The sequence below is a fragment of the Dipodomys merriami genome, unplaced genomic scaffold (genome assembly GCF_024711535.1).
Source record: "Dipodomys merriami isolate MVZ:Mamm:240054 unplaced genomic scaffold, mDipMer1.0.p SCAF_10, whole genome shotgun sequence".
NCBI classification, from domain to species: Eukaryota; Metazoa; Chordata; class Mammalia; order Rodentia; family Heteromyidae; genus Dipodomys; species Dipodomys merriami.
This window is the reverse complement of record NW_027202271.1, coordinates 25,989,217-26,016,130: the sequence shown is the minus strand read 5'-3', so window position 1 is coordinate 26,016,130 and position 26,914 is coordinate 25,989,217. Positions and strand designations below refer to the sequence as shown.

The following is a 26,914-nucleotide window of genomic DNA, read 5'->3' as shown; positions in this document are numbered from 1 at the left end:
GCAGAAAAGTCCTCAAAATTCTGTTTCCTCCATTTACCCATATAAAACACTGGAAGTAAGGCTCAATTACCAATGAGAACTGAAATTCACACACACACACACACACACACACACACACACACACACACACACACACACACACACACACGCAAACGCAAAATAAAATATGGAGGTAACAAATACAGAACAATTATATGGTCAACAACTGAAATGTAAGCATACATTAGGGAAAATAAGAACTTGATATAACAAGGGAGGCTTCTGAAACTTAGTGTTAATTTAATATAAATCGCAGCAGTGGCTTGTAAACCTCTCTGTTTCATGGCTTAGTGGTAGTATCCTCAGAGTTTTAATTCACGACTCAAATAGCATACTTCAAGAAGCACACTTCAAGAACTGCAGCCAAACTGGTTAAGTTAATGCTGTCACTTGGATTTTTTGCTCAAGGCTAGTACTCTAGTACTTGAGCAACATTTTACTTTTGGCTTTTTGTGGGTTAATTGGAGATAAGAGTTTCTCGGATTTGTTGGCCTTGGCTGGCTTCATACAGTAATCTTCAGATTTCAGCCTCCTGAGTAGAGTAGCTGGGATATAGACTTGTGTCATCAGTGCCTAGAACTTTTTTTTTGGGGGGGGGTTCATTTGTGGGGCCTGAACTCTGGGTCTGGGCACTGTCCCTCAGCTCAAGGCTAGCTCTCTACCACTTGAGCCACAGCGCCACTTCTGGCTTTTTTCTTTTTGCTTATGTGGTGCTGAGGAATTGAACCCAGGGCCTCAGGCATGCAAGGCAAGTGCTCTACCACTGAGCTACCTTCCCAGCCCAAGCACTTTTTAGTTCATTGTTTTAAAGTCATTTATTTTTTACTTTTATGTCAGTTGTGGAGCCTGAACTCTGGGCCTGGGCACTGTCCCTCAGCTCTTCAGCTCAAGGCTAGCACTCTACCACTTGAGCCACAGCACCACTTCTGGCTTTTTCTGCTTATGTGGTGTTGAGGAATGGAACCCAGGTCCTCATGCATTCAAGGCAAGCACTCCACCACTGAGCCACCTTCCCAGCCCTAAACTCATTTTTTTAAAAGTCAAATTTCTGCCTAAATGATTCTATCACTTAGTAGGTTTTTGTTTTGTTTTGTTTTCCCATTGTGGGGCCTGAACTCTGGACCTAGGCACTGTCCCTGAGCTCTTCAGCTCAAGGCTAGCACTCTACCACTTGAGCCACAGAGCTACTTCCAGCTTCTTCTGCTTATGTGGTGCTGAGGAATCAAACCCAGGACCTCATGCATGCAAGGCAAGCACTCTCTACCACTTGAGCACCTTCCCAGCCCCTCTCTCATCTAGTAGTTTTAAGAGGCAGACATAGCAGAAATAACATTCATTTCACTCAGTCAATGGTATATATGTCTGAATACCTATAGAGCTCCAGTATCATATGTGATGCTATGGAAGAAGAGTGCAAAAGGCTATCAGGTAAGGGTGCAGGATCAACACAATTAAATAAAGGGATGAGATAGCACATGATAAGCTACCTTCTTCTCTCTTTTGTATGTACTATCTTAAAAGGTATCCTTACACTGTCTAACTGCCTTGTTACCATGGTGACAGTTACTAAGAAATGCAGGTGCACATCTGAACAGGTTACAGCATCCTCCTCTCCCTCAATATATCATGTTTTTACAGTCAAATTTATGGTCCTTGTTTTGTTTCACAGGGCTGAGTTCAATTCATAATCTCACATATGCTAAGGAAGCTCTCTGCCACAAATCTGTATCTCAGCTCAGCGAATGGTTCTTTTTTCTTTTTTCTGTCTGTCATGGGGCTTGGATTCTGGGCCTGGGCACTGTCCCTGAAACGCTTAAGCTCAAGGAAAGCGCTCTACCACTTGAGCCACAGCGCCACTTCTGGTTTTCTACTGGTTAATAGGAGATAAGAGTCTCATGGACCTTCCTGCCCAGGCTGGCTTTGAACCACAATCCTCAGATCTCAGCCTTCTGAGTAGCTAGGATTATAGATAGGGATAAGCCACCAGTGTCTGGCAAGTGAATGATTCTTTTTTTTTTTGTTGGCCATGGGGCTTGAACTCTGGGCCTGGGTGCTGTCCCTCAGCTATTCAGCTCAAGGTGAGCGCTCTACCACTTGAGCTACAGCGCCACTTCCGGTTTTCTGGTGGTTTATTGGAGATAAGAGTCTCACGGTCTCTCCTGCCCGGGCTGGCTTTGAAACGCGATCCTCAGATCTCAGCCTCCTGAGTAGCAGGATTACAGGTGTGAGCCACCAGCGCCCAGCTAAGTGAATGATTCTTAACACCAATTTCTAGTTTCCTCTATGGATGCTTTGTATTGGAGTTCTTTTTTTTTTTTTTTTTTTAGGTCCAGTCGTGGGGCCTGAACTGTGGGCCTGGGCGCTGTCCCTCAGCTCTTCAGCTCAAGGCTAGCACTCTACCACTTGAGCCACAGCGCCACTTCCGGCTTTTTTCTTTTTCTTATGTGATGCTGAGGAATCGAACCCAGGGCCTTAGGCATGCAAGGCAAGTGATCCACCACTGAGCCACCTTCCCAGCCTTGTATTGGAGTTCTTAAAGAAAACTGGACTAGCCAGGCCTAGTGGTCTATGCTTATAACCCCAGCACCTGGAGGCAGAGAGGCAGGTAATGTGCCTTTGAGTCCACCTGGGCTACATAAGACACTGTCTCAAAACACCAGGAATTGAGGATGTGGTTCAAAGATAGAGTGCTTGCCTAGCATGTGTCAGGCCCTAGCTCACTACCTAGAACTACAAAAAAAACAAAAAGAAGAAAGGGGGAAAGGAGAGTGGAGGGGGGAGGAAAACAGAGGGAGGGAGGGAAGAAAGAAGGGAGGAAAAAATGCTAAAGGAAAGAAAAGAACTCACTCAAGAACATGTGGATACTCGGGGCTGGGAAGGTGGCTCAGTGGCAGAACGCTTGCCTTCATGCCTGAGGCCCTGGGTTCGATTCCTCAGCACCACATAAAGAAAAAAGCTGGAAGTGGCACTATGGCTCAAGTGGTAGAGAGCTAGCCTTGAGCTGAAGAGCTGAGGGACAGCACCCAGGCCCAGAGTTCAGGCCCCACGACCGGACCCCCTCCCCAAAAAAGAACATGTGGATACAAAGTTTGGGGGTTTTCCTGCTGTCTGGGTATTAGGTTTTTACCCTTCATGTTTATTTGTAAAATCTGACATGAGACAGGAGCCAAAAAGAACTGGCTGTCTATAGAAAAGTCCCTATGCTATCTTCCTTCTCTTACCTACCAGCTCCCCTTTACATGCTCTTGAAACCTTTCTGAACATTCAGTTACAGGAATGGCTATACTCCTGCCCTGCTTTAATAATATAAATCTCTCTGCAACTATAGTCACAGGTGCTCAGTGCTGATTTCTCTGCTGCAGCCTTCATTATAATTTGAATGTTGTCTCCAGAGGAAGGTAACATATGACAAAATGATTCACAGTGCACCTTCTTGTGAGGAAGGATATATCTTCTGGACAAATATCAACCTGTATTACTGTAATTATATATTTATCTTTTCATAGACTATTATGTACTATACATAGCATGGGCCTAAGTACTATGAAAGTTGTGAGAAAACTATAAAAAGAAAAGTCCAGATATGCTAGGAGCTGAGAATTCCTTCACAGAATGCTGAAATTTTAGAAGTGACAGTATTTTAAGGATTATTCTCTTTTGCATAGGAGAAATCTGGAGTGCTGAGGGGTTAGAAGTTTATCTGAGATCACTAATAAGTGAATTTGTAGTAGGTATCAAGAGCTGAGACTAGCCTAGGTAATGGTATATGCTTGTAATCCCAGCATTTAGGAGACCACGGCTCCTGGATCATGAGATTGAAACTAGCCTGGACTACAACAGTGAGACAGACTTGATCTCAAAAGACAAACAAACCTCAAACTGTGTCTGTTGTTGTTATTTATTATTATAATTATTTTGGTTGGTTGTGGGACTTAAACTCTGGTCCTGGGAGCTGTCCCTCAGCTCTTCAGCTCAAGACTAGTGCTCTACCACTTGCACTGGCACCCAGCTTGTCTGTTACTTTTAAGTATCAGTTCTATGTAAGAAAATAAAAGAACTACAAACAACACAAGTAAGTGCTTAGCACAATGTTTGGAATAATTACCATTACCATTATCATCATCATCACTATAATGATTAAAAGTACAGATCTTGGTGATAGCCATATCTTGATGCGAGCCCCAGTTTTGTTTTTTACTGTGTAATTGTAGATAAGTTGCTAGCCTTCTCTAAGGCCCAGCTTCTCCATCTATAAAACACAAAAAAATACCTACTTATTAGGATAGGTGCATTAAATGTAATGTATTTAATGTCTTATATAGCATACAGAAATTGTTCAAACATTCTCTCCCATAATATATATAAATCTATAGTGGTATATAGAGAGGTAAACAAGGACAGACACAGGTAGAGAGTGCTAACAGAACTTTTGCCTTGTCAAAAAGAAAATCATGAGCTGGGAATGTGGCTTAGTGGTAGATTGCTTGCCTTGCATGCATGAAGCCCTGGGTTTGATTCCTCAGTTCCACAAAAACAGGAAAAAGCTGGAAGTGATGCTGTGGCTCAAGTTGTAGAGTGCTAGCCTTGAGCAAAAAAAGAAGCTCAGGGACAGTGCTCAGGCCCTGAGTTCATGATCCAGGACTGGCAAAAAAAAAAAGAAAAAAGAAAAAGAAGAAGAAAAAGAAAGGGGGAGGGGCAGAGAGAGAGAGAGAGAGAGAGAGAGAGAGAAGAAAAGAAAGAAAATCAGACCTTTCACTGTATATGGTTATCAGCATGCAATAGTATGAAACACAATGGGAGAAAAGCTATTTGGTATTTTATAACATCAGAACTATTTATTGTGTCCAACAGATATACACTGATTACCTACACAATGATGAGTAAAATTGATAAGTCTCTGCTTTCAAGAGCTAGTCCAGTAAAACAAGCTTCAAGGAACTAGGTTATCATGGAATCATAGGTATATATAAGAGCTAAGGCTAAGAGCTATGGAAGCTCAACAAAGAGCATCCAATTCATAAGGGCTAGCGACAGAGAATGTCAGGGATGTGCCTCAACTAAAAGAATAAGTTGACCAAAGATGAAAATGTTGAAGAGCACCTAAAGCCATAACCCAGATGTGTTAAGTACTCACAACTGTCTCACAGCATCCATTCTAACCTCTCAGTGTGCTTTCTTACATTGCAGAGGCTAAAAGAGGAAAACAAACACACTTTCCTCAGCTCCATCGGCTAGAGTTCTGCTTCTGCCAATGAGATGCCGTTAGAAGGCAGACTCCAACTGCAGCCATCTGTTCAGTTTTGGCTGGAAAACTCAGTTGTGGACATACTGGAGTTTTCTGTAGCATTATTTCAGAGTCTAGGTTCTAACTCTGTGGGAGCTAAAAGACAGTAGAGGGCATTAATGACACCCTTGGATCACTGCTACACTCAACATCTAGTTGGTGGATGCCCCTGATTTCCTGCCTCATTTTTGCAGGAGTAGCAACTTCCACAGTGGCCCATCCAATAGTCTTATCATAGGAGTTGTTACTAGAGGCTTCCTAAAGACCATTTCTTTAGACTTTCCAATGATTTTGTAAGCTTTTTAAAATAGCTATTTTAATGGGTAAGTGAAATCAGTGATGTTGAGTATGCTTTAATATGCTTGGCTATTTGCATATCTTCTTTAGAGATATGCCTATTCAAGTCCTTTACCCATTTATTAATCAGGCTTTTTGGGTGAATTATATAATTTCCTGATGTATTTTGAATTTTAACCTTTTACCAGATATGATTTACATATTTTCATCCATTCTGTAGTTTGCCTCTTCCTCCACCCCTTCTATTTTTTTTGTTGTTGTTGTTGGTCTGTGAGACTTGAACTCAGAGCCTGGGAGCTGTCCTTCAGCTTTTCTGTTCAAGGCTAGCACTCTACCACTTTAAGCCATAGATAGCTCTACTTTGCTTTCTGGTGGTTACTTGGAGATAAGAGTCTCAAGGACTTTCCTGCCAGGGGTGGGTGTGAACCTCAATCCTCAGATCTCAGCTTCCGGAGTAGCTAGGATTAAAGGTGTGAAGCCACCAGCACCCAGCTCCCATTCTACTTTTTCTTCTCTTTTTCTTTGTGGTCTTGAAGATCAAACCAGAGCTTTGTGCATGCTAGGTAAGTGCTCCACCACTGAAGTATATCCAGCGCCCAGGCTATTTTTCCATTCTAGGCTAGTCTAGTTTTGTTATGTGACCATGAGTTGAAGTATACTCCATATAGACTTAGTGTAGAAGTCTGCCCAGGTCTGGAGCTGTCTTCTGGCCTAAAGATACTAGTCACAATTTGCCAATATCTGTGGGGTTTTTTGTTTGTTTGGGTTTTTTTTTTTTTTTTTTTGCCAATTCTGGGGCTTGAACTCAGGTTCTGGGCACTGTTCCTGAGCTGCTTTTGCTCAAGGATAGCACTCTAGCATTTGAGCCACAGTGCCACTTCCAGGTTTTTTGTGTTTTGTGGTACTGAGGAATCAAATCCAGGGCTTTATGCATGCTAGGCAAGTACTCTACCACTAAGCCACATTCCCAGCCCCCAATATCTCTCTTAAATACTTCTAAAGTACAATGATTTCCTACAGTACCCCCAAATCATACTCATGCCTTTGTTTTTGGCCAGAACCAGTTAACAAGACATTTTGGGGGCTGAAGAACTAGAAGCAGCCTCAAAACTGCACAAATGAGATACAAAGACTAGCTTATTAAGTTCAGATTTTGCATTGCATTGCACTTGACTCCCAATAAGAAGCTAGTATCAACACAATTTCAGCATCTATTTTTCAATTAGATACACTGCTTTTTCTTTCTTTCTTTTTTTATTTTTTGTCAGTCATGGGGCCTGAACTCTGGGTCTGGGCACTGTCCTTCAGCTCTTCAGCTCAAGGCTAGTGCTCTACCACTTGAGCCATAGCACCACTTCTGGCTTTTTCTGCTTATGTGGTGCTGAGGAATGGAACCCAGGGTCTCATACATGCAAGGCAAGCACTTGACCACTGAGCCACCTTCCCAGCCCCCACTGCTTCTTTTTATTTCAAATGGTAGTTCAGATTCTTTGCTCCACGTTTACCCTAAGGAAACAAAACATCTTAACTCTGGAGACCTTAGTAATCCCCTATTCTCTAGGATAAGTCCTTACTGATCCTTGCTTCCCAGCATGCGTGCCCTTCACTAGCCTCCTGCTCAAATTCAATTAAGGCTCACCCTGAATATGACAAAGATGATATGTGAATTCCAAGAATAAGTCATAAAATCTGTTGCAACTCCTCATTTGGTCTATTAGATTAATCACTTGTTCTAGGATAAGCCAGTTGCCATGCTGTGAGGACATTCAAGCAGCACTGTGGCAAGACCCATGTAGCCAAAAGTCTGTGCCAAGTCAACAAGCCTGTGAAAGTCACCTTGGAGATGGATTCTCCAGTTCTAGTCACCTTCAAATGACTGCTGCTCTCACCAACATCTGACTGCAATCTATAAGAGAACTACCTAACTGTGCCACAACTCAATTCCTGGCTCACTGAAGTTGTGAGTGATTTTCAATGTCTTAATCACTAAGTTTTGAGGTGATTTGTTATGCAGCAATAGACATCTAACACATTACCAATATTACTTACTGCTGCTATATGAACTATCCTGTTTATGGCTAAAAGTGTGATCATTCAAAGTAACCTCTTAATAACTTTGTTTTTACAACTCAACATGTCATCAACTCTGTATCTTTTCCTATAGAACACTCAGAAAACAAGAATAATCAGTCAATGGAATATTTAGTGAATATTCATTAAGTCCAAGGTCATCTTCTTCTCTATTCCCTCCCCTTCCCTCTTCTTTCTCTCACTCCTTTCCTTTTTTCTTTTTCTTTCTTTCTTTTTTTGTCGGTGTGGGGCTTGATCTCTGGGCTTGGGTGCTGTCTCCACGCTCTTCAGCTTCAGGCGAGCACTCTACCACTTGAGCCACAGCGCCACTTCTGGTTTTCTTATTGGAGGTGAGGCTCACGGACTTTCCTGTCCAGGCTGGCTTTGAACTGCCTCCTGAGTAGCTAGGATTACAGGTGTGAGCCACCGGCACCTGGCCTCCCTTCCTTTTTTCTTCCTCTCTTGAGACAGGGACTTTGCTATGTAGCAAAGGTTGATTTTGAACTCATGATCTGTCTGCCTCAGCCTTCTGAGTGATGGCATCTAATTCTAATCCCTAGAAATATATAATTTTCCAAGACAGAATTTTGAAGAAATAGAAAATCTAAGCAGATCATTAATAAGGAAATTGAAGAATTAACCAAAAACCTCCCTATAAAGAGAAACTCAGGACCAGATGCTTTCTAAGTTAATTTTACATGTGTGTAAAGAATAGTTAACAAATCCTTCTCATACTCTTCCAAAAAAAATCTAGTCTAGAAGGGGCAAACAGTTTTAAAAACTCACATTACAAGGTGAATATCATCATCATACCAAAGCTAGATGAAGATAATAGAAGAAAATAAAAATTGACGCCAGTATCCCTGATGAACACATTCTGAATTTGACAAAATTCTGTATTTTCTTTCGTTATAAAAAAACCAAAGCCCCGCAACAAATTAGGTATGGAAAGAAAATCCAGAAAAAAAGAAATGGAAGTTATCCAAATCAGAAAGAAGTTAAATGTTCTCCACAAATAACGTTATTATGTGTAGAAAACGACAAAAAGCTATGAGAACAAATGAATGAGTAGTTAATAAATGAATTCAGTAAAGGACACAGGACAAGGGTGTGTGTGTGGGGGGAGGGGGGTGGTTGTTCAAGCCCAACAAGTGCAAGGCCCACAGTTCAAATCTCAGTACCTCAAAAAAAAAAAGTGACAGAATACAAAAATCAACACAAAAACTGGTTGGGAGTCTACACACTAGTAACAAACCATCTGAATAATAACCAGCCATCTGGAAAAGAGACGAAGCAAGCCGCCTGGTGCTGGTGGCTCCCGCTGACACTCCAGATCCCGAGGCCTGCGGAGCGCCCATAGCCCTTAGGTTGACGCAAGAATGACGTCACGTTACATGACGCCACCGGCGCCAGCGCAGGCTCACCGGGAAGGGCCCCCTCCGCTCACCTCGGGACGCGGACGGCTACAGGCCGCGACTGACCCCGTCCGGTTCTACGCCGAGGGATCCAAGCCGTCAGAGATGCGACAGCTGAAGGACCAATAGAGCTGGTAGCGGCCGCCTCCCTCCTTCCTCCGCCCTTACTCGGGGGCAGTCCCTTGGGCCGCGCGCTCGCGAGGACCGTCCTAGCTGGAGCCGGTCACGCGCACGCACGCACGCCGCCGCCGCGCACGCCGTTCCCTCAGAACCCGGAAGTGCGAGGGAGCGGAGCCACGTGGGTCGAGCTGGAGCGCGGCTCGAATGGGGGAGTCTATCCCGCTGGCTGCCCCGGTCCCCGTGGAACAGGCGGTGCTGGAGACGTTCTTCTCTCACCTGGGTATCTTCTCTTACGACAAAGCCAAGGACAATGTGGAGAAGGAACGAGAGGCCAACAAGAGCGCGGGGGGCAGCTGGCTGTCGCTGCTGGCGGCCTTGGCGCACCTGGCCGCGGCCGAGAAGGTCTATCACAGCCTCACCTACCTGGGGCAGAAACTAGGTACCTCCGCCCCGCCCCCGTGCCCCTGGAGGAGGAAGGAAAGGGGGTGCCTTGCCCGGTCGTCAGTGGCTTGAATTTCCTGTCTCGGTCACTCGCAGCGCGGCGGCATTTCCAGGTCTCCTCCCACGGTTCCTTCCCTCCCCTCGGCTTCCACAAGCCCCGCCCACCGGCCTGCGTCGCCGTGTGATTGGCGGACTGGGCGGAGGCTCCTGGCCTGGCTGAGCCTCCCACCCCGGGGGTTTTTAACCTTTTAAGCCTCAGCCCTGGATTGGTCGGTAAAGGAAGTGAACCCCGGACTCCGTGTCCTCTGGCTAACTAGTGACACCACGCTTAGCAGAGCCAAAAACTTGGCAATGCAACCTGGTTGTGTTCTTTCCTGTTTGGCACAGGATCCGTGATTAAAATGTGCCCACTCAGTACCTAGAGAAGATTTGAATAGGTCATCCAAGCTCTCCCCATTGATTAATTCCTGGAAGGTTTCCTTCCTCACGTTTGATTGCTAACGTTTGGCGCAGTGGATCATGTCACCCAAAGTGGATCACGACTGTAATTGTAGCTATTCAGGAGGCTGAGATCTGGAGGACTCTGTGTCTTGAAGCTAGCCGGCATAAAAATCTGTGAGACTCCCATCTCCACAATAACCAGCAAAAAGCTGGGCTGGAGGCATGGCTCAAGCTCAAATGATAGAGCACCAGTTGTGAAAAAACAAAGGCAAGCCAGAGTGTGAGACCCTGAGTTCAAACCTTGATACTGCAGAAAGAGAGAGAGAGACAAGAGAAACGGGGGGGGGGGAGAGGAGGGAAAGAGGAGAGAGAGAGAAAGAACGTGAAAACTGATTTTTAAAAAAATTACCATTAGCTATTAAGTTGTAGAGTTAAATGACACTTGTTTTACATGTTCCTTTAATATGCTTAAAATTTCATGATGTGAGATAAACTGTTGAAACCTTGAAAAATAATTAGCATAATTAGAACCCTCTGGGAATAATTAAAAATAACAATTTTGTAAATTGAAAGTATTGCAAAGACTCATATGTATAAGGGTGTTTCTGATACCTTGTTTCTCAGTATGTTGGAAAGTCAGTCTCTATCAGACATTCCAAACAAGGGTAGTCAGCAGGTAGGACTATATTCCTGATGGCTTTGAAAAAAAGAGACTTGTTTAAAGGAAATATGTTGATGGTCTCCTTGTTCCTGATACTGGTTTTATGTAATTTCATATACTGCCATATTAATAACTGTGAAAAGCTATTTATTGTATTTATGTAGTGTTTCTAGTCTGGCACAGAAGGATAACCTATTAAGAGTTGGATTCCTTTTTGATGTAAAGTTAAGTTAAAAATTTCGATAAGTCATCCCTTCCCCCATGTTTTGGCTCCCCCTCTTCCCCCAAATGATTTTGGTCTTTGCATAGAAGAGGTTCAGTCTATGGCAGGAGAACATGGGGGAGGAAGCTGCTCACCTCATAGCAACTAGCAAGCATAAAAGGAGAAACACAGGAAGAAGGGACCAGGGTCCCAAAACAAAGACCCTTTAAAGAAACAATACTTTTCTGTCTTTTTGTCCATACTGAGGATTGAACTCAAGGCCTCAAAGCTATCTACATGAGCCATGCTCCCAGTTCTTTCAGTTCCAGTTTTTTAAAATCAGGCTATCTAGTGCTTTTGCCCCAGTGGCCCCACACTGAGCTCCTATTTCTTTTTCTGGAACAACTGAGATTATAGGCGTGAATCATCATATTGAGCCAGTGGCCATCTTTCCAGTGGAAGTTGAGGTCACTTAGTTACTGTCAATAAATAGAAATTTTGCCATAGATTTAAAAAACTCGATACATATTATTAGGAATTCTTATACCATTTACAAAGGGAAGGTGTAGTATTACTGAAGTGTGTGTGTGTGTGTGTGTGTTTTGGCCTGTCATGGGGCCTGAACTCTGGGCCTGGGTGCTGTCCCTCACCTCTTCAGCTCAAGGCTAGTGCTCTACCACTGGAGCCATAGCTCTACTTCTGGCTTTTTCTGCTTATGTGGTGATGAGGAATTGAACCCAGGGCCTCATGCATGCAAGGCAAGCACTCGACCACTGAGCCACCTTCCCAGCCCATGAATTGTGCTTTTTTAAAATAGGTGTCTTGAAAATATTTCACTTTGTCTTTTTGGCATTCTACTACTAGTTTTATGTTAATAACAGCAACAGTTAAGATGCAAAGTGGTTTAGTAGTTTGCATGCCATACAACTTACAGTATAGTTTGGGGACTAAAATTTGAAGCCTAGTTTTTGAAACTTAAGTTTTTAATACTTTCATTTACTTCTTCACCTAGGAGATTTTGTCCTAGATATGGGCACAGAAGCCCCTTTAATGTGTGCCCATCACTGCAGAACCAGAGTAGAGTGAATATAGGAATGGGAGGAAGGCAGACTCTAGGGAACAGTCCTATGTGAAATGTTGGCATTACAAAAGGCCACCCTTGCATAGGGATTTTGTATTAGTAGAAAATATGATGTGAGTGTGATTTTGTTTAGACAGTATATTGGAGCTTCTTAAATATTAGTAGATTTCCAGTTCATATTTAGTAGGATGACCATCCATTTAAGTTTGTTTAGTACCAAGAGTTTCTAGGACTTTATTTTAAAATCTGGAATAAACTGGGTTTGGTGGATTTGATATAGACCCAACTTCTCCAACAGCTGAAGCAGGATATTTTTTTGAGCCCACAAGTTCAAGACTAGGTTTGGCAACATAGTGAGACCTGATCTCAAAAAAAAGGAAAACAAAATAAAAAATATGGACTAAATGTTCGCCAGGAAAACAATGTTAAGTGGAAAGTCTGTGGAAGCCAGGACAAGTAGTTGCCCCAGTAGTAAAGGATGTAAATTTCTTTCTTTCTTTCTTTCTTTCTTTCTATCTTTCTTTCTTTCTTTCTTTCTATCTTTCTCTCTCTCTCTCTCTCTCTCTCTCTCTCTCTCTCTCTCTCTCTCTCTCTCTCTTTCTCTCTCTCTCTCTCTCTCTCTCTCTTTCTTTCTTTTTGGTTTCGGGGCTTGAACTCTAGGCTTAGGTGCTGTCCCTCAGCTCTTCAGCTCAAGCCCAGTGTTCTACCACTTGAGCCAAGTGCCACTTCCGGTTTTCTGAGTGGTTTATTGGAGATAAGAGTGTCACAGACTTTATTGCCTGGGCTGGCTTTGAACTGCAATCCTCAGATCTCAGCTTCCTGAGTAGCTAGGATTCCAGGTGTGATCCACCATCGCCCAGCTAAATTTCATTTCTTTAAATATGTTAAACAGTGAATTTGAAACAATATTTGTATGTCTGTGTGAGTATATGTGTAAGAGAGAGAGACTTGGGCACCTGTGGCTTATGCTGTGATCATAGCTACTCTGGAGGCTGAAATCTGAGGATCATGGCTTAAAGCTAGCTGGGGCAGGAAACTTTGTGTGGCTTTTATTGCTAATTAATTACCACAAAGCTGAAAGTGGAGGTCAAGTGGTTGAGTACTAGCCTTGAGCATAAGAAGCTTAAAAAGCTAAGGAATAGCACCCAGGCCCTGAGTTCAAGCCCCAGTACCGGCACCACACACACATACACACACATTCACACTCTGTCTGTCTGTCTGTCTGTCTGTCTGTCTGCCTGTCTGCCTGCCTGCCTGCCTGCCTGCCTTCCTGCCTGCCTGCCTGTTTGTCTGTCTTGTGTGGTTCACTCATTAAGTGGCTATTTTACAAATAAGCAATCTCACCCCTAAGTAATTTGTTTAGTAAGAGATACATTCACTAATGCATTTGATTTATCAGCAGAAAAGTTGAAACTGCCATCCATTGCTGAGAATTTTGTATGTTCCTGTAAATCACTGATTTTTTTTTCTTTTTGGTCGGTCATGGGGCTTGAACTGTGGGCCTGAGTACTGTCCCTCAGCTCTTCAGCTCAAGGAGAGTGTTGTACCACTTGAGCCATAGTGCCACTTCCGGTTTTCTTGTGGTTTATGGGAAGATAAGAATTTCATGGCCTTTCCTGTCCAGGCTGGCTTTGAGCTAAGATCCTCAGATCTCAGCCTTCTGAGTAGCTAGGATTATAGGCATGAGCCACCGGTGCCCGGCTGAATCACTGATTTAAATATTTCCTATTTCTTCATTCTCTTGATAAGTTATCTCTGTTCCTTTAGTGGAGTGCTTAATAGCTTAAGAAAAGATCAGTGTAACTAGCTGTATAACAAGAAATTAAGTTTAATCACGTTTAAACAGAAAACTGAGTAAATGATAGCTTCCTATTCATTCACTTTTGACTCTCCTAAAGAATGTATGTAATACAAATTTTGCTAATTTTCTTTGGAACCTCTGAAGTAGAGTAGCAAATAATTGGAGCCTGGTCTTAATAATTCATAATATGATGAATTTTGTCTTTCTTTTGTCTCTTGAAATCTCACTATATATGTCTATGCATAAAAGGGTTTTTGTGTGTGTTCCCTTTTATGGTGTGGCCTATACACAATGATTCAAAGGAAAATGCCCTTTTAAAGTAGTAACAAAGCATCTTGATTTTCCAGGAACAAAAATGTTTTGATTATATGTTCTGTTTTTGTTAAAAATATATTTTAAGCTGAGTACTGGTGGCTCATGCCTGTAATCCTAGCTACTTAGGAGGCTGAGATCTGAGGATCTCGGTTCAAAGCCAGCCCAGGGAAGGAAGTCCATGAAACTCTTTTTTTTTTTTTTTGTCGATTGTGGGCATGAACTCTGGGCCTGTGCACTGTCCCTCAGCTCTTCAGCTCAAGGCTAGTGCTCTACCACTTGAGCCATAGCGCCACTTTCGGCTTCTTCTGCTTATGTGGTGCTGAGGAATTGAACCCAGGGCCTCATGCATGCAAGGCAAGCACTCTACCACTGAGCCACCTTCCCAGCCCCATCCATGAACCTCTTACTTCCAATAAACCACTCAGAAAACCAGAAGTGGTGCTGTGGCTCAAGGGGTAGAGTGCTATATATATATATACACATATATGTAGATATATATTTTATATTTGTATGGTTTTTTCTTGTTTTGTTGGTTTTTTTGCCCAGGTTGATATTATTTGCTTGGTTAATAATACCCTGAGGTAAATTTGAATGTTCATTGAAGTACAATGGGAGAAAATTGGTACATGGATAAGAAAAATTGCATATAGGTCCATTGCTATACTAATGAAGTGTAACACGTATTCATTTGACATATTCCTGTGTGAAACTGGGAATCACAAACTGTTCGTATCATAATCATAGACTCAGAGAACATATTTGTTGGTAACTCAGTGAGTTCCATGAGTTCTGGTTCTTTTGGTATGGTAGCAGGTGTTTGGCTGTTCTGGCTTCTCTTGCTTACTTGTCATAATGCTTATTTCATTTGCCTACCAGGGGGCCAGTCTTTCTTCAGCCGGAAAGATTCCATCCGCACCATTTATACCTCTCTGCATAATGAGCTGAAGAAAGTGGTGACTGGCCGTGGAACCCTGGGTGGGACTGCACCTCACATGGAGGAACTCCTTTCTCACCTGTCAGAGCAGCTCTGCTTCTTTGTTCAGGCTCGAATGGAGATTGCAGATTTCTATGAGAAGATGTATACCCTCAGTACCCAGAAGTTCATCAATGCTGAAGAGCTTGTTGGCCTTTTGGAGACCATCCTCAAGAAATACAGCTCCAGGTCAGTACAGAGTAACAAACTCTGAGGAATTTCCTTCCCTCCTCTCCCCCCCCCCCCCTGCCCCGCTTTTACGAAGCTTTTGGTGAAATAACTGAAGGAGAAATGTCTATTCCATTTTGTACATACGAATTCACCAACAGGTATCTACTAAACCTTTGGGTTTAGTTAACACCATGCTGAATGATTCTCCAAGCAATAGTGAAAGACTAAGATGTTGTGTTTTTTAGTGCTAGACCTGTGGCTTGACAGAATCTGGGTAGTGTTCGTGAGCTTTTTTGCACAGGGCTAGCACTCTACCACTTGAGACACAGCTCTGCCTCTGTATTTTTTGTTTGTTTGTTTGTTTTTTGGTAGCTAGTTGGAAATAAGAGTCTCACAGACTTCCTGCCCTGCCTGGCTTCAGACCAGAATCCCAGCCTCTTGAGTAGCTAGAATTACAGATGTGAGCCACCAACCAGCACCAGGGCTTTCAAGGTTGCATTTTAATGGGTTTTTCTTCTGCTTATGAAATAGTTCATTAAGCAAAAGATTGCATATGCAAGAATGTGACTTTAGCAAATAACTGTCCCTTTTATTTTGGCTTTTTGGTGGTTAGTTGGAGATGAGTCTCATAGATTTCTCTGCCCAAGCTGGCTTTGAACCTGAATCCTCAGATCTCAACCTGCTGAGTAGTGAGGATTACAAGTGTAAGCCACTAGGCCTGGCTACACATCTGATTTAGTTGGAGGAGAATTCAGCTTCTAATGATGCTGTTCAACTAGAAATTTTTCATTTGAACAAAGTTGCTACTTAGGAAGAAATGGAGCTGCTTGTTATGAGTTGCTGCTGCCAGATCCCAAAAGTAATACTAAACAATTCCACGAGCATTGTGAACATCATCAAAGTTTTACTTCCGTTTCTTTGGTGCCTACCGTGGTGTCTTGTACATAGTAGGTCCTTCATAATTGTATGTTCGACTGATTAGAAAGTGATTTCTTTGAAAGATATCACTGCTTTGAGATCACTGCTTTGAGAATATGAATTTAGATTTTGGTTTAATAAAGAAATTTGACATGGTGGACTGTGCCAAAAGCTCTACCCTCTTAGAAGACTGAGACAGATTGATAGCAGTTTGAAGCTAGCCTGGACAACTTAGTGATGTTCGTCAAAATGTATAAACAAAAGACTGGAGGTATGGCTTAATTGGTAGAACACAAGCAGGGAGCAAAAACAAACAAACAAAAAATGAAAAACAACAACTAGAGAACTCCAGCCCTGAATACAAGCCTCAGTACCAGCAATAAACAAACACAAATAAATTGAAAGGATTTGGGTACTTGTTCTCTTTTCCTGGAATGTTACTGCTGTCTTATCTTTAAATCTTGTTTAATGTCTGAGAAGCTTTCTCTTGCTGTTCTACAAAAGTTATCTTTTAGTTGCCATCCTCTTCTGCTATTATGATTTATTATTGTTGGCAAAACTAGAGTTTGAACTCAAGTGTTTATGCTTGCTAGGCAGTTATTCTACCACTTGAGTCATGCCCTACCTCTTTTTGCTTTAGTTTTTTATGCTTTGTGCTTGGGGCTGGCCTGGAATTTTGATCCTCCTTCTATGCCAATCGTGTAGCTGAGAATACAGAGATATATTTGGCTTGTTTCTTTTTCTTTTTTCTTTCTTTCTTTTTTTTTTTTTTGCCAGTCATGGGGCCTGAACTCTGGGTCTGGGCGCTGTCCCTCAGCTCTTCAGCTCAAGGCTCTACCACTGGAGCCACAGCACGTCTTCCAGCTTTTTCTGTTTATGTGGTGCTGAGGAATCGAACCCAGGGCCTCATGCTTGCAAGGCATGCACTCCACTGCTGCCCACTCTACCCAGCCCAAATAGGGGTCTTTTCCCTCAGGCTAGCCTCAAAACACAATCCTCCCAATCTTTGCCTCTTGAGCAGCTGGGATTATAGGCCTGTTCCTTGGCTTCTTGAGTGTTTGTATTACTGATTTGCACCAGCAGATGTAATTGTGTCTCTGACTTGAAAGGAACTGTGTGAGGTGGATTTGTGATGGAGAAAGATTGTGTTTTTGGAGGAGTTTTTTTTTTTTTTTTTTTATCTCATTAGAGTATCACACAAACAAGTTTTTTGCATTTTATGAGATTTTGTGGAGCTTGCCTGCCCATCCTCTCTTTCTCACTTTCTTCCTTTCTTTAGAGCAGATGTTCTCTGCAAATAGTTTTCAGTCTATTTTGTATGCAGACTTGCTGCTATAGCTTAGGTGTATATTTTTGGATTACAACTATTTAGCAGATTCCTCTACGATACAAGTTGTGAATAACTATGAGCCATACAGCAGGGTGGAAAGAGAGAAGTGATGCAGCATAATGTGAATCTCTATGTGTAAGCAGACTTAAAATTAACATGGATTTTAGTTCTTGAGAATGAAAAAACAATGTCAACACATTGTTTTTGATAAATGCTGAGCATTTAAACACTTACTATGTCATGGAAGGCTTGTTCAGAATTCCTTCTGATGGTTTGTACAGTGAATTCATGTCCTTTGAAGGAGAGCATTGTATATAAATACTGGTTTCCAACTGAAAGCAGTAAAAAAATTAATGGAGGTGTTAGTTATATAGGTGTTTCCTGACTTATTTGATTTACCACTTTTCAACTTTACAGGGATGTAAAAGTGATACACATTCTTTAGAACCTGTTTGGGTTTTGATTATTTTCTGAGGTAACAGTATATAGAACAGTACTCCCCCCAGGCCTATGAAGTATATATCTCTTTTTTTGGCAGGGGTGGTCTGGTCGTAGGGCCTGAACTCTGGGCTTGGGCGCTGTCCCTCAGCTCTTCAGTTCAAGGCTAGCGCTCTACCACTTGAGCCACAACGCCATGAAGTATGTATCTTTTAACTACAGAACATAGGTCAAAAAGTTTAAAAACATTTTGTGTGGGAACTAGTGGGAATGAAGTCACACTAGTATTGTGACTGTAATATTAAATTATAGGTTATTTAACATCTGGAGAAAGTGATAAAAAGAGTAGGAATGTGGTTCAAACTGAGTAAGGACTAGACTTTTTTGAGTATTTAAAGACGGCCTTACACATTTTTCACTTTATCCTAAATGGAAAGTGATCTTATTTGTCTACCCTTGTTCTATTATTTTGGCAGTACTAGGATTTTAACTTAGGGCTTTGAGCTTTCTAGGCTGGTGCTTACCACTTGAACTACAACTCCTGGTCTACTTTTTGCTGGTTATTTTGGAGATGGAGTATAGTGAACTTTTCTGCCCAGTCTGGTTTAGAACCAACATCTTCTAGATCCTCAGACTCCTAAGTAGCTAGAGTTATAGGCATAAGTCAATGTTGCCTTTTTTTGTTTGTTTGTTTGTTTGTTTTTGGGTCCGGTTGTGGGGCCTGAACTCTGGGCCTGGGCGCTGTCCCTCAGCTCTTCAGCTCAAGGCTAGCTCTCTACCACTTGAGTCATAGCACCACTTCTGGCTTTTTTCTTTTTTCTTATGTGGTGCTGAGGAATCGAACCCAGGGCCTCAGGCATGCAAGGCAAGCTCTCTACCACTGAGCCACCTTCCCAGCCCTATTGCCTGTTTTTTAATCATGATCAGATATGAAGAGAATTTGGAGCTAGAATAAGAGCTGCATGGCAAATGTTGTATTTTCTTGAACATACTGGATTGTCTACTATGTTTCAGACATAGGTTTGTAGTGTTTGATCTACAACACAGGTTAAATAATACCACCTGAAGTTATATGAGCTGTAAATGAGTTTATCTGCTTATGTAAGCACTCAACACCTATATTAGTGACTTTTTCTTTTACTTTTTTTTTTTTTTTTTTTTTTTTTTGGTCAGTTGTGGGGCTTTAACTCTGGGCTTTGGGTGCTGTCCTTGTGCTCTTCAGCTCAAGGCAAGCGCTCTACCTCTTGAGCCACAGCACCACTTCCAGTTTTCTAGTGGTTTATTAGAGATCAGAGTCTCACGGACTTTTCTGCCCGGGCTGGCTTTGAACTGTGATCCTCAGATCTCAGGCTCCTGAGTAGCTAGGATTACAGGGGTGAGCCACCGGCGCCTGGCTCCTTCTATCTATTTAGGATCATACTCTGAAAAGATTTCTTGTTTTGATGATAATGTTACTTATGCAATTCCCAAAATAATAGTAGGAAGAATTATAGCTAATTTAATTTTCGTGAGTTTGTTTGGTTTTGGTAGTATTGGTATTTAAACTTGGCCTCATGCTTGCTAGCCAGGTGCCCTACCACTGGAGCCACAACCCCTGTTTTTCAGATATGCTTTTACCAAGATCTACCTCAGAATCATCTACTATGATTCTGCTTTATGCACTTCCTATGTAGTTGAGATCACAGGTAGGAAGCACCATACCTGGCTGGTTGGTTGAAATGGGCTAATTTTTTGTCATGATTGGCATTGAACCACAGTCTTCCTGATCTCTGCCTTCCTGATTAGCTGGGATTACAGATATGAGCCATTTTGCCCTGCTCAATTTTTCTGTATTTGAATAGAAGATAGTCATTATTCTGGGTGTTTTTTTTAATATGCCAGGCTATTTTCATAGGAGAATATGATATGGACAAAATTCTGAAATATTGAAATTATATCAGTATTTTAAAATGACATCTTTCTTCCATCTTTCCATTCCTTGCTATCACATGTATAATTATTATGGCTATGTTTTATTCAAGGTAGAAACTGTTGATGTTAAATGGCATTTCTATTCATTTTCCTAATTTCCCTCCTCCATTTAGATTTCATCATCCAATCCTCAGTCCCTTGGAAAGCAGTTTCCAGCTGGAAGTTGATGTCTTGAGTCATCTCCTGAAGGCCCAGGCCCAGATCTCAGAGTGGAAATTCCTCCCATCTCTGGTTAATTTGCATAGTGCTCATACCAAGCTACAGACCTGGGGCCAGATCTTTGAAAAGCAGAGGGAGACCAAAAAACACCTATTTGGAGGGCAGTCTCAGAAGGCTGTGCAGCCTCCACATCTTTTCCTTTGGCTAATGAAACTCAAAAACATGCTCTTGGCCAAGTTTAGTTTTTACTTTCATGAGGCACTCAGCCGACAAACGACTGCTTCAGAAATGAAAGCTTTGACTGCGAAAGCTAACCCAGACCTTTTCGGAAAGATTTCAAGCTTCATCAGGAAATACGATGCTGCCAACGTGTCCTTAATTTTTGACAACCGAGGTTCAGAGACCTTTCAAGGTCATGGCTATCACCACCCCCATTCCTATAGAGAAGCCCCTAAGGGTGTGGACCAGTATCCCGCTGTGGTGTCTTTGCCCAGTGACAGGCCGGTCATGCACTGGCCCAATGTCATCATGATCATGACAGACCGTACATCTGACCTGAACAGCTTGGAGAAGGTGGTACACTTCTATGACGACAAAGTCCAGAGCACTTACTTCCTGACCCGCCCAGAACCCCACTTTACCATTGTTGTCATATTTGAGTCAAAAAAATCTGAGAGAGACTCCCATTTTATTTCCTTCCTCAATGAGCTCTCACTTGCTCTTAAGAACCCCAAAGTTTTTGCAAGTCTGAAACCTGGATCCAAAGGTTAGCAGGTGATTTGAATGAAAGTTTTCAAGACTTGAAGTTGTGTTTTTAGTTACTCTGATGATCAACAGTGGAATTTACCTCCATTCCTGCTTCTTTGAGAGCTAAATACAAACCCTCCCTGATTGTGCTGGACACTTTATAAGCAATTAAGGCCAATCAAATGAAATATCCAAAGAGTAATCTAGGAACTGATCTTAGGCTACTGTGTATCTCCATAGTACAGTGATGTAGTTTCAGTATTGTATTTTGTGTCAAATGAATATTTATTGCCCCTTAATTTTTCTTGCCATAGTTATTATAAACATTGTGTTCTAATGCACTTCCAGTCATCTTTCCTCTCCTGCTTTGTGGAAAAATAATTGGGATAAATGAGTATTTTCTGTCTCATAAATTAGCAAATTAAGATAGAACTTCTTGCTTTATAATTCTGGCCTGCAAATTCGTATTTTTGGTGCCCAAGTAGGATTGATAAGAAGTTTGAAGTTGAAGGTGAATCAGACTGGTAGCGTAACAGCAGCTTTACCAGTTCAGAAGACTCATAGTGACTGTAGTAGCCTTCGGTTCTTTTTGTGTTACCTGCATGCCTATCTGACCTGATTTTTACCTTCATAAAGTTTGAATTTTTCATTGATTTAAAGTCAGCATAAGGCATCTTGTGGGGTTTCTTTTTTCTTCAGCGTATTCTGTACCTGACTTTTATCACTTTAATGCTGAAACTTGTATTCATATTTTACTCCACTTTGGGCTTAGAAAGCATACGGTCTTCTTCTTCCTCCTCCTTCTTTTTTTGTTGGTTATGGGGCTTGAACTCAGGGCCTGGACACTGTCCCTATGCTTTTTTGCTCAAGGATAGTGCTATACCACTTTGAGCCACAGCGCCACTTCTGGTTTTCTGGTGGTTAATTGGACATAAGAGTCTCATGACTTTCCTATCTGGTCTGTCTTTGAACCATGATTCTCAGATCTCAGCCTCCTGAGTAGCTAGGATTACAGGTGTCCAGCTATACTCTTTTTTAGCCACAGATTCTCATATAACATAAGCTCTTTTCATAAAATGAAAATGAAGGTCTTGTTAACCTTACACTTTCTAAAAATCAATTTTGCTCAACTACAAAGGGATCATCATAGTAGAATAATCAACTCAGTAGTACTAAAGTACATCTAAATTTGGGTGTCTTGCCTGCCTCCGACAAACTATGTTTAGAGGTAGTGCTTGTATTTCTTCAGCAGATGTGCCTGGGCAAAGGGTGGATCAGTGAAGGCATAGTGGGCAGTGGTCAACCATTATGCTAGGTTAAAAGATGCCACAAGGAAAACTTAAGCTGCTAGTGCTTGGTAGGTCCTTCAAAGCTTTTGCAAAATGTAATAGCAGTCTTGTTTCTCACAACTATTCGGAGTCCCTGTTCTACCGGGTGTCCACAGCAAGCATGACAGCAACATCAGCTGAGCTGGAGAGCCACTTTGATTCTTCCTAGGAGGCCTGCTTCCTACTCTGGACTGCCCTCTCGAAGAACCAACTGGCTTGTTTTCTCGAGAGTACACTTGTTTTCTTTGCTATTCTCTCTCCATTTGCCTCTTCCCCCAAACCCTTCAATATGACTTTTAAGATTTAGTTTGTTTTAAATAGAAAACAGTGATTTTACTCTGCATTTTATTCACTCAGGTTGTATTAAAATATGAACAGATTTTACAATATCAACCTAATATAAGAAGGTGATACAAAGTTGTGTGTTTCCAAGAACTTGAAAAAGTATTCTTCGATGTGCATGCATCTTTTTCCTAGATAAAACCACTATTAGTGATATGACGAGCCTTAATGACATGGCCCCCATGTATCTAAAAGAACGTTTGTTTCAGTGGGTCACTGAAAGATGTAAATAAAACATATATAGTACTTCAATAAGTGACCATATATATATATATATATATATATATATATACACACACACACACACACACACACAAAATTATATGTATATGACTCTTATTTAAAGTATATTTTAAAACAAGCACAAAAGAAATTTATGAAGAACAGGAAGCAGATTTTATGAATATTAAGAAAATCTAAGACAAGTTCATAAATCACTGTATCTGCCATGGACTAGTGAAGAAATCTTTGAAGATTAAATATTGATACTTCAATCATTTCTTAAAATTGCCAATAAGGGTTTCTTCACACATGTACCAACCATCCATGGATGGTTGGTTCAAGGCAAGAAATGACATTATTTTTATTCCTAAAATTTAATTCCCTAAATATATTAGTGGGATGATCTGCCACGTCTGTTTTGCTAACTGGAAGAGTAAATCTCCATATTTTCTGTGGACTGTCTACTTTGAAATTTGTTTCTAAACCATAACCTTATTTTTTTAAGGGTAACTGGGAATGTGGTCAACTTTTATAGCTTTGTGCTCTTGAGTCTGACCTGGTGTCTGACAATGTCATTTTGGGGAGTGTAGAAATAAAGCCTAATTTTTAACTGAGGAGTGTCCTTTTTTTTCTTTTTCTTTTTCTTTTTTTTTAAATAATTGCTTTGTATGCTTGCACATATTGGGGAAGATTTGCCTTCCAGAAAAACTAGGCATTGCTTCATTACTCTCCCAGTGGATTCACATGAATGATATTCAAATGTGTCTACTCTTTTAATGTAGCCAACTTGTGTTCTGTTTCTTTGGCAAGTCAGCCTCTGCACTCAACTCTTCTGGAAAATGGGAATGAAAATAACGTGGATTGTCTTTTTCAGAAGATATTGTAAGGCTATGAGGAACTCATGCATGTGAAAAAACCTTTGCAAACTTACTGGAGTTGAAAGATGTGTAAATAAAAGATGAGCCACTCTTCCCTTAAACTTGACTAAACTTGATACTTTATTCTCTTCAAGTCTGTGGCAAATCTCTGCTTAATCATTGGAGTTTACAGTGTCCTTAAAGAACTAGTTTATGAGGGAGAAGAGGCAGAGAAATGCCTAGACAACATACTGTACTTCCTATTTGAGAATTATTGTGGTTCTTTTTTTCCCAAATTTTTATGGTTGGATGATAACAATTTCAGTTTTTCTGTGCCACTGATTTTTTTGGGTCAGATTGCTCTATGAATAATAGGTGTGTAAATATCTAGCTATAACTGAGGATATGTGCTTTTCTTGTAGGTATTACCTAGACAGGTTATATCATAGAGATTACAGAATGGTGGTATCTTAATGCATTTTTCCTTTTTTAATTAATTTTTGGCTGGGGATTGAACTCAAGGTCTCACTCTTGCTAAATAGATGGTCTACTACTTGAGCCACACTTCCAGCCACTTCCCCTCTTTAATGATCTATCCACTTATTTGTAGCTGAGGATTGCAAGTGCCTATCACCATGTCCAGCCATTGGTTAGGATGGAGTCTTATACTTATTTTTGTGCAGGCTGCCCTCAAACCAAAAATCCCTCCATCTCTACCTCCCAAGTAGCTAGGATTACAAGTTTGAACCAATGTTCTGGTTTCTTTTTTTAATTATTAGCTTACATGTATATATAAAAGGAAATATCACCAACTGTTTGATTACCTTAAAGTAGAATTCATATAGCAATGGTCAGATCTTTGAGGGTTTTTTTTGCCTTTGTAAGTCAGATTTCTTCCTCCCCTCTTCCTATGCTGATGATTGAATCCAGGACCTCACACATGTCTAACAAGTATTCTACCACAGAATGAAATCTCCAACCCTTAAGCCAGTGAGTTCCTTAGTAGCTTCCAGATATACAAACTTTTAAAGAGGTATATATGAATTTAAAATTATTTTGGGCCCAGTGATGGATAACCATTTTGTGAAGCAGCACACAGTATTTGCTTGGATTGTTTTTTAAACAGTTAAGTTTTTTTGTTTTTGGCAGGAACACATACAGGGGAAACATTTCATATAGAGGTTAATGGGATGTCCACTATGGAGCCCAGGTCCTTCATGAACATACAAGACTTTTAACTAACTACAGCTAAGAGGTGGGTTTATATCTATCAGATTATTTGACAGAACTTACTCAAAACCAAAATTTTTGGAGCATATATATATAAATATATGAATATAAATTTTTATATACTGTGTAAAGTTCTTTTTGGTAAGTAAAAATATGATTACTAGTCTGTTCTAATTAATATGTAAAAGTATTAACCTCAAATGTTTTTATTTAAGTAAAAGTTTAAGAAAGTAGATTTTGCTGGGCATTTATGCCTCATGCTGATAATCCTAGCTGCTCTGGAAGCTGAAATCTGAGGCAAGGTTTGAAGCTAGCTGGGACAGGAAAGTCCATGAGACTCTTATCTCTCCAATACACTATTCAGAAGAGCTGATAGTGGCATTGTGGCTCAAGTGAAAATAAGCTCAAGGACAGCACCCAGGCCCTGAGTTCAGGCCCTAGGTCTGACACCCCCCCCAAAAAAAACGGCCCCCCTACTTTTCTAAGTGAGAAAGAAAAAAAAGCCATATGACTCGAAGAAAACCCTATAAGTAGAGTTTAATTTAGCAATTCCCTCTCCCACTTTCCTACCGGGTCCCTGTTACCAATGAAATTATTTCATGGCATTTTGCCTGAATTATTCTAAGCATCTTCTCCAGAGGATATGAGTCAGAAGAAATAGGGTTGATATGCACTTCTGCCTTTGAAGACTTCTCTTGGCATTGTGTAAATCCATAAGGCTTTATTAATGCAAGTATTTTGATGGATCTATATATTTCTTCAAACTGCTTTTGATGGCAAGATCTGTTTATGAGGTACTTCAAATTTAAAACCATATGGTCTGTGTAAGATATGAATGCTAGAAAATGGAGAGACAAATGGGCACCCCTCTGTATAGTCCCTTACCTCACATTGGAATCTGGGGAGAGGGACTCTGAGCAACAGAAGTCATTTGATATCTTCCTAGGAGCAAGAGATAGTCATTGAGACTTTTGCTCATCTTTTTTCTAGTGTTAATTTTTCTTTTACTGTTCTGAAAAGTATGGAATGCAGTTAAATGTGAAAACCCGATACTTGATTTGATCTGAGATTTATGAGTCAGCTGATCAACTTTCTGCTGATGTGGTGCTGAGGAATCGAACCCAGGGCCTCATGCATGCAAGGCAAGCACTCTACCACTGAGCCACCTTCCCAATTCATTCAGCTGACCAACTTTCTAGGTTAGGTCTGTGCTCCTTTCAGTTTTGGTGTGACATAATATAGCAGTGAAGGACACCTAAATAGTGTCATCCCCAAAATGGAGGCAGAAAGAAGATATGAATGACTCTAGCATGCAACATGAATTCATTTAATAACCACTAAACATAGACTATACTAAGCTTGGTGATACATGTTAACGAAGGCCTTGCTTAGTGCTGGTAGTAATATGAGCTTGCTCCAACCACCCAGATAGCCAGAAGCTCAGAGGACTAGGTAATAAATAGATTTTAAATTACACTTGCATACAACTTTTTTTTTGCATACAACTTTTGACAAAAGTGATACCCTAATGTTGAGAACCTTAAATCTAGATAATTGATTTTTCAATAATCAGACTATATCAGAATCACCAGGATGCCAAACACAACTCATTTCCAACTTAGCAGGTTAAGGATATATTCCAGAATTTTCCTTCCTACTAGGTTCTCTGCCATGCAGATGCTACAGGCCTGAGTATTACACTTTGAAAATCTGAACTATAATAGGTCATATCTCCTCATAAAAAAATTTGACAAATATCTGTAGTTATTATATTAGTACACCATTGTCATTTTAGTATTGTTTCATTTTGGTTTTAGATCTGGTGTGTTTCTGTTTAATTTTTGTGGGTCTCTGGGGGTTTGAAGGGAGGCTCTGTATCAAAAAGCAGCATTACAAACAGAACGTCCAATCATTGCAACACCTGGCAAGACTGGGAATGCGAGTACATGGGAAGTAGCCAGCAGAGGGCAATACGAAAACAACACAAAGCTCCTGGGCTGTGGCTTCCTTTCTATTCAGACCCAGGCAGTACCACTTGGCTTCTTTGGCCAGTGCAAAGCT

At 41.1% G+C, this 26,914-nt stretch overlaps 2 protein-coding genes across 3 annotated transcripts in view; one reads left to right on the top strand and one right to left on the bottom strand.

Annotated features, from left to right (window-relative positions):
* Xpot (exportin for tRNA) overlaps window positions 1-9,313 on the bottom strand; it is a 121,154-nt gene extending 111,841 nt beyond the window's left edge. The window contains exon 1 of the mRNA XM_069987941.1: window positions 9,138-9,313. The gene's annotated coding sequence lies outside the window, so the exon portion shown is untranslated. The remainder of the gene's footprint in view (window positions 1-9,137) is intronic.
* Window positions 9,314-9,377: 64 nt separating this feature from the next.
* Kics2 (KICSTOR subunit 2) lies at window positions 9,378-23,380 on the top strand. 2 transcript variants are annotated; one of them, XM_069987977.1, is made up of 3 exons: window positions 9,378-9,664; window positions 15,044-15,329; window positions 20,082-23,380. In XM_069987977.1, the coding sequence occupies exons 1-3, from the start codon at window positions 9,430-9,432 to the stop codon at window positions 20,896-20,898; spliced, it is 1,338 nt and encodes a 445-aa protein (XP_069844078.1). In that variant the 5' UTR covers window positions 9,378-9,429; the 3' UTR covers window positions 20,899-23,380. The 2 variants fall into 2 exon arrangements, with proteins under 2 accessions (XP_069844078.1, XP_069844087.1); XM_069987986.1 differs by lacking the exon at window positions 9,378-9,664 and adding an exon at window positions 9,714-9,779.
* Window positions 23,381-26,914: the final 3,534 nt, after the last annotated feature.